At 35.0% G+C, this 13,054-nt stretch overlaps 1 protein-coding gene across 1 annotated transcript; it reads left to right on the top strand.

Annotated features, from left to right (window-relative positions):
- The first annotated feature begins 10,206 nt into the window (after nucleotides 1-10,206).
- LOC128552056 (piggyBac transposable element-derived protein 4-like) lies at nucleotides 10,207-11,529 on the top strand. Its single transcript, XM_053533053.1, has one exon. The coding sequence runs from the start codon at nucleotides 10,207-10,209 to the stop codon at nucleotides 11,527-11,529; it is 1,323 nt and encodes a 440-aa protein (XP_053389028.1).
- Nucleotides 11,530-13,054: the final 1,525 nt, after the last annotated feature.

Below are 13,054 nucleotides of genomic sequence, written 5' to 3' on the forward strand. Positions count from 1 at the left end.
ATTGTCGCAAGACAAGAACAGTTCTAGGACAAGGGGTAGCTGGAGAATCAATTTTGATTTGGAACTTTCAGGCTTGTTGTCTTGTCAGCATGATGTCCCATTAAGAATCAGATAATGTGAATTAATGGCTCTGACCAATTTGATAAGCTTGGAATCTGTTCTAATGGTGGTTTGAGAATTTTAGAACAATTTTAATGATTGTAAAACTAAAGGCGTTAGTCAATGTTAAATTTTGTGTCTCACAACAAGAATAAATGTGATAACTCAAAAGTTGTTTTATTTTGAGATGTGCTTAATTAAAAATCTTTATTGAAACTGTTTTACTTAATGAAATTAAGAATAAACAATGTAATCATTTTATATTGTAACGTGTGATAAAATATAATTTACATTGTAAATGGCAATGTTTTATAATACTAAAATATGAATGCAACTTTGAATCACAATACCTTAAGCTTGAAATTTATTATTCAGGGGTGTAGTTAGGCTAAAATTGAATTGTAGGCCATTGTCCAAGGGGGGTATGGCATGCTTCCAAAGAAAATTTTCAAATTATAGATGCAAAATGGTGCTTTTTGGTTTATATCTGGACTTTTATTTTTTTCATTCTTCAAAAAGCTATTGTACAATTTAGAATGTACACCAGTGTCAAAGGCGTAGCTGGCCCGTAATGGAAGTATAAGTCACTTTTCTAAGGGTGATAGGGGATGTTTCCCCAGAAAAAAATATATTCTAGATAAAACATGAAGCGAAATTCATAATTCAGTGGCGTTGCTAGGCTAAAATGAAAGTATATGCCACTGTCCTGGGGGTTCTTGGGCATGCTCCCTCGTAAAAATTGCACAAATTAGATGCAAAATGGTGTATTTTAGCAAAATTCACAATTCCAGATTTTAGTCTTTAAACTTTTTCATAAAGTGTAGGCCCGGGGGAGCTACTGTACCTGATAGAAAGTACGCCAGTGTCAAATGGGTAACATGGCAAAATTGAAAGTGTAAGCCACTGTTTTAGGGTTTTTAGTGGGGGAGGGTCAGTCATGCTCCCCCGTAAGATTTTTACATTCTAAATGCACAATATGGTGCTTCCTGGCAAAATTCATAATTCAGGGACATAGCTAGGCAAAAATGGAAGTGTAAGCCACTGTCCTAGGAGGGTTTGGGAGCATGTTCCATGTAGGATTCTTACATTATAGATACAAAATGGTGCATGTTTTGGTGTATATCAGACGTTACATTTTTCCCCAATGAAGTGTAGGGGGGTGGGGGGGGGGGGGGTGCGCATCAGAGAACGTACACCCTGTCAGTGTAGCTGGGCAAAAATAGAAGTGTAAGCAATCGTTCTAGGGGTTAGGGGGCATGCTCCCCTGGAAAATGTTTACATTCTTAGTTTATTCCTAAATGCAATTTATATTTTAACATTATGTACAATAAGTAAATATTTAAAGGTCTTTCGAATTTACTTACAGAATATTACATTTGTTGACTCTACCTGACAATAATTCATAATACCTAAGCTCTTAAGTCAATGATTGCAATCTTAAGTCGGAATGCCTGAGAGACCTTCAGTCAGATTGTCTGACCTTTATTCAGAATAACTGGGACTAATAATTTCAGAATGCTATGCCCTTAAGTCAGAATGACTACGATCACAAGTCAGAATAACTGTGACCTTTATTCAGAATGTCTTTGAATCAAGTTCAGAATGCCTATGCCCTTAAGACAAAATGACTGCGATCACAAGTCAGAATAACTGTGACCTTTATTCAGAAAGTTTCAGAATAATTTTGACATTTATTCAGAATGTCTTTGAATAAAGTTCAGAATGCCCATGCCCTTAAGTCAAAATGACTGCAATCACAAGTCAGAATAACTGTGACCTTTATTCAGAATGTCTTTGAATCAAGTTCAGAATGCCTATGCCCTTAAGACAAAATGACTGCAATCACAAGTCAGAATAACTTTGACCTTTATTCAGAATGTTTTTGAATTAAGTTCAGAATGCCCATGCCCTTCAGTCAAAATGACTGCGATCACAAGTCAGAATAACTGTGACCTTTATTCAGAAAGTTTCAGAATAATTTTGACCTTTATTCAGAATGTCTTTGAATCAAGTTCAGAATGCCCATGCCCTTAAGTCAAAATGACTGCAATCACAAGTCAGAATAACTGTGACCTTTATTCAGAATGTCTTTGAATCAAGTTCAGAATGCCTACGCCCTTAAATCAAAATGACTGCAATCACAAGTCAGAATAACTGTGACCTTTATTCAGAATGTCTTTGAATCAAGTAACTACAATGATAGTGACATTAATTTAGGATTAATTCAAAATGACTATGACAGATTTGCATAAAAAAACCTACTTTAACTCAGAATGACTTTCATGGATGACTGATAGAAATGAGACTAATTTTCAGTGCAAAGAATAACTCTTATGTGAAATTTGGTAAATAAAAGTCTGTCGACCATACAATGACAAAGTGTGTAGCAGTTGTCTGTCTAAAGATGAGAGGACAGTGCAAACTGCTTTCAGTACAAAGAATAACTCTCAGCTAAGTGTAGTAAATGATCTTTACCTCCACAAACATGTAAATTCAAAGGAATAATTCAGGAAATCAGACACTGAACTTGTTGAAAAAGAGCCGTGTGATTTTCATTAGTTATAAAAACAAATCAATGCTTTTGCTGTACATTGTATATAGTTACATTGTGAACATAGTTGAGATGCGACACACATGTTTGATAAAAAAAATGTATCTCACTGCATTTTATATATTAATAAAATTATGGAACATTGAAACATTGAGACTAGAAATAGAAAGCTAAGCCATCAAAACTGTGGGTCAGTGCTGATGCCATATACGTGTGTAGTTTTTTGTTTTACACATTCCTTCTTATCATTTCACACATTGTCCAGATTTGACCACTGTCGTATTAAATCTAGTAATCTATAGCTCCACTGCTGAGTGTTAATGTCCATTTTATTGACTTGGGGAGAAATTCCCTCTCTACCCTTGTCCTATAACTGAAGAAAAAGAAAATGACGTGAACAACCCTATATCTCTATTTACTGAAGTGCACATGCGTGACATTGGAGTGCGGGAAAGTCATATACATTTGAAGCCCGTCACTATGGCTAGTTAATATGGAAATGAAAATGACAGATGAATGAATGTATTGGAAATGTATAGGAATATCGAAAATATGGGATGAAAGATAATTAATATAGACAACACAGAAGGACAATACGTAAATTATACAATAGACAGATACAGAAATAAAGTGGATATCTGGCCCTGCGATAAATGGTCCATGTGTAACGTTACCTCTGTCAAGATTGCTCAATTTATTACAATTCGTCAAAAAAACCATGGTCACCAGGGGGCGTGGTCACTTTTTCCTATATGCATATAGTGGAGACTTTAAAAATCTTTTTGTATGAAATTGCTGTCCTGATATAATTTCACACAAATGGTCCTTATTTAAACCTCTGTCAAGATTGTTAAGATTATTACGATTCGTAACAAACATGGCCGCAAGGATGCGTGGTCTTATATCCTTATACATTTGTATTTATGTAGTGGAAACTTTAAAACATGTTCTTATATTAAACTGTTGGCCCCATTTTGAAATAATTTAACATAAATGGCCCTTATGTAACCCTTTGCCAAGTTTACGATTTGTCAAACAACATGGCCACCAGGGGGCGCGGTCTCCTTTCCTTTTATCTTTAAAAGCTTCTTGTATGAATCTGCTTGTCTGATTTTAAAATAGTTTATTTTGTATGGTTTAATGTCGCACCGACACAATTATATGTCATATGGCGACTTTCCAGCATTGATGGTGGAGGAAAACCCCATGTGCCCCTGCGTGCATTATGTCATCACAAGCGGGCACCTGGGAAGAACCACCGACCCACCGTAAGCCAGATTCACACAAATGGCCCTAGTGTGATCATCTACCAAGATTGTTCAAATTATTTCGATTCCTCAGAAACATGGCCGCCAGAGGGCGTGGTCTTTTTTCCCTATTTGTATTTAGTAGAAACGTCAAACATTTTTATGTTTGGTAATGGCATATCACATCATTTCCACAAAGTATTGCCCAACCTCAACGCCCCCTAAAAACAACAACAAAAACCACACACACAATCATACAAGTTACCTGCCTTTATTTATTTAGTAGAACCTTTTAACTCTTCAGGCAAGCAACAAAACTCAGGTGAACGATATACGGCCATCATGGCTCTCTTGTATAAATTACATATGTCTCATGTCAGAGAGCCCTTTATCTATTGTTGTAATAAGTTTTTAAAACAAAAAACATATGGAGTAAAGATTCAAAAAATAATTTAAAGCAACTGCAAAAAATATACCATACAGTAAAAGAACAAAAACAAAAATACCGACATGAGCTTTTAAAAAGTACATAGAATGAAAGAAATTAGTTGAAAATCAAGTAAAAATCTGCACAAGCAATTGACTGTACTCTACGAATTATTAGATTATGTGCAATTTATTTGTATTGATTAGACATTCTAACATGATAAATTTAAAATGTAACAAACAGCAGTAGATGTTAAATAGAAATTAAACTTTAGTGAAAATATTTATGATAGTCTTCTTCATTATTCAAACTAACGGATAAACAATATTCAATCAAAGTTGATCTCAACAGCCAGTGCATTTCATTAATGCAGGCTCAGCCCCACAATAACAAAGCTATTTAAAACGTACTAAGTTTAACATGGACTTTCCGCAATTACATTCAACTAACTGCAAAAGGGCATTAGGGGCAGGTTATTATGATGTCATAACTGAAACAAAGTAATTTGATTTCCTGTCTTCTATCCTTCCTTCTCTGCAACTGAGTATGTATCACTTGATATCCCACATGCTATTCTGATCATGCAATTTTTACGGCGAAGCCACGTTCGACAAAAAAGCATCTTTTATTCGTAATACTACAGACGTTTACTAGCATTTAGGAGTGACCTATCGCTTTTATTAATAGATTTGAAAGGTTAATGGAATAAACCACTTCGGTAATGGGGTACCCTTCCTTTTTATAACTTATTTTCATAATAAATATTTAAATGACTGCCTCCTTCGACAATAAGACGCAGTGGTGCAGTGGTAAGCGTGACGGCTCTAGAATCTAACTTTTATGAGTTCGAATTCCAACGGAGATCAATATTTTTTTCATTTTATATTTTGCTAACATGTTAAATATGTATTTGAATTGCATTACTTGTATCATTTTGCTATTTTCGCATATAACATAGGTTTTTTTCAAATATCTTCTTGATTGTGAGGATGCTCCATTGGACGCGTGTGTTTGAAATGTATTGAATATATTGAAATTGTATGAATGAAATTAAAAATGAAATTTAAATGATGAAATAAAATGAAATAAAAAAACATGTAAAATATAAACAAAAATTCAATCATAAGACAAATCGCCCTGTGTGTGGGATTCGAAAAACCTTAGCCTCCCAATCGCAAAAGTTAAATCACTAGCAAGATTCCTCAATTCTACTATCTGAGCTACTGAGGCAGTTTAGATCTGTACATTATTTGAAATATATTTATAGTTTTAAATAAGTCAAATATCTTTCAAACCCTTATTTAATTGTCACGGTATAGAACTTGAATATTAAAACGGGGAGAAAATGTGTAGGCGGCCGGGTAGCTCAGTCGGTAGAGCATCGGAACGGTATTCTGAGGCCCCTGGTTCGAGTCCCGGTCTGGCTGCACATTTTTCTCACCCTGTGACATTTGGCGCCCAACGTTGGGCCGTGACGGCATTACACTGGTTAGTCTACGACGCCTGTAATTGCTTATATATAAAGTACCCGCTGAAATTCGAGGACGACTTTCAAATTGGTGGGGAAATATGTCACGGTATAGAACGTGAATATTAAAACGGGGAGAAAAATGTGCAGCCAGACCGGGACTCGAACCCGGGGCCTTGAAATACCGTTCCGATGCGCTACCGACTGAGCTACCCGGCCGCCTACACACTTTCTCCCCGTTTTAATATTCATGTTCTATACCGTGACATAATAAATGGAACAGTCTGGAAAATCCAAATCTTAAAATAAAAGCGACAGGTCACTCCTTGATGCTAGTATATATAGTTTAGAACATGATTAATACAATGCCAAAAGCAAACTGTATCGCTCAAAACATATAAATAAAGGCAACGCCTCGTAACGGACAGTTGCAAAACAACGCTAGTGTGTTTAAGCCAATTAAAAAAACTTCTAACATTCTGTATGATATCCCCACCATGTTTCAGGGTTACAGAATAGAATAAATAAAAGTAAACACCAACAACTGAATGCTTTGTACAGCAATGAAGGAGATGTGCAAAATATGTGAAACACAAAACTGGTGGGGGTAAATAATTATATGACTACAAACTTCTGGTCCTTTAGGATATTGTATTATTTACAACAATATTACCTTATTTTTTCTTTCTTTACCTAGAGTCACTTTAATTCACGTACGCCATTTGTATAACAATAACAAATATCATAATATTGGTACGTATCCAGTTTGGTTGATAAAGACTTCTCTGCAGCTTGTTTCAATCATATTTAAACAAGAAATCATGTTTGGACTATTCTTAGCATTTGTTTTGATAAGGTTTTATATTCAAAGTGGTTCTAATTCAATTTACATGCTTTAACCTGCCATCCCTACAGGTACGTTTTAATAGTATAGTGGTATTACCCAATATAGTGAGACCGGACCATCTTTATTGTCGGCCAATCAAACAGGTATATTTTATCATGCATTAGTTTGACCAATCAAAACTAATGTCATAATTTACGAGTGAATGAGGGCAAGATGGGTAGTATTTATGCCAGATGAGTCTTGGCTTTCAAGAGACAGCTAGCGAATTAATTATTTTTAGGATTTTAGGACTATAATATTACTGAAACCATATTTCTTTGGGTGATTCGGTGTCCGGAGAAGAAAGTAGGTAATATTAGCCAGCAGCCTGGGTCGTAGCTGTACTATAGACTTAATATAGGATTTTATATGTATCTGAAAGGGTTTCTCACGGATGTCTTGGTGTCCGGAGACCATTATCGATGGTGGGAAGATAAAAAACATATTCCTAAAGTGATATAATACTGATGGACACCTGTAATATTCAGTACTTTGTGGATAAGGATGTGGTACTATTAATGTAATAGGAAAACAGAGGTCTTTGTGAAAGTACATTCAACACAAAATATTAAGCTTTTGTATAAGGAAAAAAACAGTTTTTTTTACAATACCAGTGTTACAAATAATGTTGAAGGGATGAAATTTTCTTTTTAACACACCAGGTTTGCTTAAACATGTAAAAATTTAACGCCACGTCATTTCAGCTCGGGATGGACGCCATATTTCTCATTGATAAAAAATGTAAACAAAAAAAGAGTGGGATTAGCATTGCAAGGGCATAACATGACATTCTACACAATGAATGCCTTAGAACAGATATCTAAGATGCTACACAGGTCAGGTGGGTTAAATGCATAACGTCGATCACTTGAAATTAATCTTGAAAAGGTGGTTAATTTTAGTTTATTTACATGGTTTTTAATTTTCCCACGACTTCCCGGCGATTCCCTGCAAAAAGTATTACTGCGCCGGACGAAAGGTAACTCTAATAAACAACGGGAGACAACTTAGGTGTCAGCACGTGTATGATTTAAAAAAAAAAACATGTCGATGATTATAATTTCTTATCAAATAACGAATCCTGTTCAGAGATTCGTCTTTAATATCAGAAAATTATTAATTTCTATGGACATTTATCAAAAAATATTGCTTACAGTGGACTACTTTGCGCATCACAAACTGGTTTCCGTTTCATTTGTGAGGCACTTCCGTTATACTTGTTGACAACAATAACAAAACACAAAATGAATCAATAAAGTCACTCATAACCCGACTGCTACTTAGATCAGTTTAAGTATAGTTGTTGTTACAACATTATACTTGTTCATTACGTTATGAGATAAAGTTTTTCTTGAACTGCATAATCCATTAATTACGTTTAGACGATATTGCATTTACAAATTATCTGACCCCGTTTTTTACGTGAATGACAGCATTCTCGTGCATCTCATGCAAACATAGTCATGAAAAGTATGGTGGAGAATTCAAGGACAAATTATAAATGACATTAAAGTGAGGATAACTGTATATTCGTCCAGTTTCACTACTGGATGCACATACCATTAAACATGGTTTAAAACCCTGTAAAATACCCATTAAAATATGAAAAACCGTTAATTAACCCCATTAATTCTTGTATCACTTTATTTAACAGGTTTCACAATATTAATGGGTTACCTGTTAAAATACCATTAAAACACCCATTTTTTACCATGAATCATGCCATTAAAAATTAAGTTTGGTAGCTAAAAAAGTTAATGGCTTTGAAAAAATAGTGAAATTCTGTATATTTTTAATTTAACAGGATTATTCATGGCCCCTAAAATTGATTTAATGCCCATTAAATGTTCAGGTTCTGTACGATTTCATTTAAGAGTAAACTTAATGGCCCTTAACAGCAATGTGATGCCCATTAAATCCTTCATTCTGTAAAATGTGATTCGTATATTTTCTTTTTTTTTTTGTTTTTGGCTTGCACTCCCATTGAATGCTTATAATTCCAGTCCCATATTGTTCTAAAATTGACTTTAAATACAATAAATACATACTATGCACACATTATCTATATATATCATGATGTTATATTTAGTTGCATTAAAGTTATTTCCCCTTGATGCAGTTACGCCATTGTTTTTCAAATGTTTGCCAAATTGTGTTCCTACAAAAATTCGGATTTATTTCAATGAAAGTTGGATGAAAACATATTAATTTATTTGATAACATCAATCTACATTATTTTGGTAAAGGTAAATATGTATTGATGCATGCCACTTTTCTGTTTTTTGTTTTTCCTGTCCAAATAATTAGCATTTGTATAAGAAAAGGGGTGGGGTAAGGAGTTTACATTATAAAATGTGCTCAGACCAGTTTAGATTTTCAAATTAATTTTCCAATCCTTGAGTAGAAACTAAGGTTTATAGAGAAGTGAACAGTACACATGATTGTGAAGATTTACAGTCTGACTTAAATTCATTTGGGGCATGGGCAGATCAATCGCTTCATCGTTCCGATGAATCAAAGAGTGTGGTACGCTTGATTGGGGAGGGGGGAACTTGTGATGCAATCCCTCAAACATTTGCTCTTAGCTGTTTAAGTGCACCTGAGCACAAAGTACTGAAGTAGAGCTAAGTTGTGATTGCCCATTGTGCGCTGACATTGTCATCAACAGTTGCTTTTTGAATACACCTGATGCCTAATGTCTGTACCAATAAAAACTTGGTCAGAATGTTGGTCAATATTATAATGTTGAATAGTTAAAAGTACCCACATGGTCAGTTGATCTATTAAACCGGTACCTGTAAACCTTTCTCAGTACAAATCAATACAATACAAAATCCATTTATTTTCTCATTTCATATGAACATATGACAGAATAAGGATACAATATGACAATATGTACGAGGCTGTTACATGTGTTTACATTACAAAATAATGAGAGAAAAAAGAAGAAACAAATATTCTTCTAGCATTTTACAAAACAGTGCATAATGTATAGATACTATTACACGTGTAGTAATACGTAGTTTAAATCAATACGGCAAAAATAAATATGAAGTTGATTAACTTAAGATGTCTAATTCTTATGGCAAGTTTTCATGGCCCTTAATTTGATATACCATTAAAATATTATGAACCCATTAAAATTGAATCTGGCATATTTAATGAGACCATTAATCAATTTTTTAATAATTAACGGGCATTAACAGAGTATTAACTCATTCAGGCCTAATCCCTTGAAAATCCGTGATATGAGATAAGCGCTCCAAGTCGGATCCCTTATTAATGCGTGATGATAACGATATAGCGTAAGTCGGGTCCCGTATTAATGCGTGATCAACCCCTTGTTAAAAAACGTTTGATTGGTTTAAAATTATAAACACAAAGGGCTTTCCCAAATATTTAGCCAATCAGATAAAAGCTTTAACTTCGCAATGATGTTAAAAATATTTTGATTGGACAAGTATAATCTGTTTTATTCTTATGTAAATGCGGGAGTTTCAAAACGAAAGAAAAACAAAAATTGTAAACATGGCGAGCTTTCATGACAATGATTTTTCGGATATAGACGACACAGAAATGGAATATATGATGGGATTTAATGAAACCGTGAATGATTCAGATATTTCTATGTCTGGTGACGATGATTCTGACAACGATGTGCCTTTAGTTGACTTAATTCAGCGACAGAATGTGAACCGACGTGACGAGGAAGTGGGTGGGGTACAAGAATGGAGTGCAAATTTTAGACCGATAAATGTTAACGTTTTCAGTGGAAATCCGGGACCTTCCGTGATTATGGATGTAAATAAAACTGAAATGGATTTTTTAAATTTATTATTCACACCCCAGATGATTCAACAAATCGTGGATGAGACCAACAAATATGCAACAAAAAAGCAGCTGGAGAAACCTGATGATAAATGGAGGAACGTTACATTTAGTGAAATAAGAGCCTATCTTGGATTTCAGATTGTGATGGGGATTATTGCAGCACCAAATTTGGATATGTACTGGAGTAGTGATCCTATGTTTAGTCCATGTGGAATAAAAGAGAGAATGACACGCGATCGGTATGATAAAATCAGTAAGTACTTCCACGTAGCTGACACATCATGCAATCCGGCACGCGGACAACCAGGCCATGACAAACTTTCACATGTTCGACCGATTCTTGAAGCCGTGCGTGTAAATTTGATGGCCAGTTATAAACCGCACCGTGAAACGACAGTTGATGAGGCTATGATTGGATATACCGGTCGCTTAGGATTCAAACAATATGTGCCAATGAAGCCGACTAAACGTGGGATCAAAGTGTGGGTAAGGGCGGACCCTCATAATGGATATGTGAATGACATTCAAGTGTATTTAGGTAAGGAGAACCGTGACGGAGACAAGGGTTTAGGGGAACGAGTTGTGATGGATTTAGTAACACCAATTTTGAATCGCGGACATCATGTGTATTGTGACAATTATTTCACTACGGTAGGACTATTCGAGGAATTACAACAGCAAGGAACTTACGCATGTGGAACATTTAGATCCAACAGACGAGGAATTCCGGACGAAATAAAACAGCAGAAGCTGAAGGAACAAGGGACATCTATCACGATGCAGAAAGGAAACATGGTTGCGACAGCTTGGAGGGACAAGAAGACCGTATTCATTTTATCTACAAACTTCGATCCAACAACGCCGAGGACAACAGTTCAACGAAGGCAGAAAGACGGAAGTCAGAAAGATGTTTCTTGCCCGGAGTCCGTACGAAATTACACAAAGTACATGAACGGTGTTGACCATGCGGATCAGCGCCGGGCAATGTACAGTCTAACGCGCAAGTCAGCCAAGTGGTGAAAATATCTTTTCTAGTTTTTAGTTGATCTTGCCATAGTTGGAGCCTATATTCTGATGAAGGAATCACCAAATCACCAACAGAAGACAAGAACAGGAAAACCTAAGCCACTGACACAACTGGATTTTCGAAAGAAACTCGCGAAGCAGCTAATTGGGGACTTTATGCAGAAAAGGAAACGCGACGTGCTCAAGGAAAATATTCAGCTACAAGGCAGGATATGCTGGCCGGCTAATTTGGGAAAAAGGCGAACCTGTAAGATGTGTTCAAAAAATGGAAAGCGACGCGAAACACAGTATGGTTGTGAAGGATGCGGAGTGAATCTTTGTGTTGAGTGCTATAAGCCGTACCACGTTGAAAAATTTCCGGAGCGATCTGGGAAATAGTGCTCAAAATCAGTGTGTAAATAAATTAAATCTCTGAACATCAAGAGGGCTTGTAATTCATTAACAAAATATTAAATAAAATAAATATAAATACAAAAATCTATAAATTTACTGCTTAACTTCTCTATTTACAACAGCATCTGTGTAATGTATAAGCCGCATCATGAGAAACCTAACACAGTGTATTTCGGACCAGCATGGATCTAGATCAGACTGCGCGCAAGAATGACATTTGATGTAAATATGTTTCATTATAATGTCTATAAATTATTTAACATTTCTACATTTTAAAAAATTCTAAATAATTACTTGCCGTCTTGAAAGTGTGCTAAATTAGAAATGTGTGTTTATTGAGCCAATGCAGTGTCGCGACTAGTTATGCGAAAGTGAAATTGTGCGCGTTATTCATTATTCGATATGTGGAAAATACAGGAATATATAAAGCGCAAAGGAAAAAATATATAGTGAACATCAAGGAGTTGGTAGCAAATTAAAAAATTAAGTACCCCCCTCCCTAAAAAAAACACAAAAAAAACAAAAAAAAAAAACAAAACAAAACAAAAAAAATACACATATACATTGTACATTACTATATATAAGTGAAATGATTTTATTTGACAGCATGCCCAGATCTTTATTGTAAATAATGTACATACATGTATATATATACATATATATATATAGCTTTTTTACATTTTTTTCTATATAAAATTAGAAAAAACACTACCAGCTTCCTTGAAAGTGTGTTATTCAATGAAAATAAAAAGAAAATAAGTGCAAAGTCTGTGAAATCAGGAAAATTCAGTGTAATTGTGCAGTGTTTTGTGTTTATTCAAGCCTTGGAATTTAATTAAATACAAAATATATTGGATTAACTTACATCACAAGAAAGGTACAAGTATGCCCAATATGCATATGAAGTTTGGTGAGTCTGTATTTCATAATGACCCAGTTACAGCCTTTTTTGCATGGCATGTGCATGTTGTTCAAAATCCTTGTACAGGATTTATCAGTTTATCACTTTTGCTGTAGACTCCAGCTATAGATAAACCCTTAGACTCTTATCAGAGATAAGTTATCAGGCCTGAATGAGTTAAAAGAATTAATGGCCCCATTAGTTCTTACTAATTAATGGGGAATT

Source organism: Mercenaria mercenaria, unplaced genomic scaffold (genome assembly GCF_021730395.1).
Source record: "Mercenaria mercenaria strain notata unplaced genomic scaffold, MADL_Memer_1 contig_1988, whole genome shotgun sequence".
Lineage (NCBI taxonomy): Eukaryota > Metazoa > Mollusca > Bivalvia > Venerida > Veneridae > Mercenaria > Mercenaria mercenaria.

Bases quoted from the DNA above. Each gene is read 5' to 3' on its own strand.
- LOC128552056 (XM_053533053.1), top strand. From the start codon at position 10,207: ATGGCGAGCTTTCATGACAATGATTTTTCGGATATAGACGACACAGAA.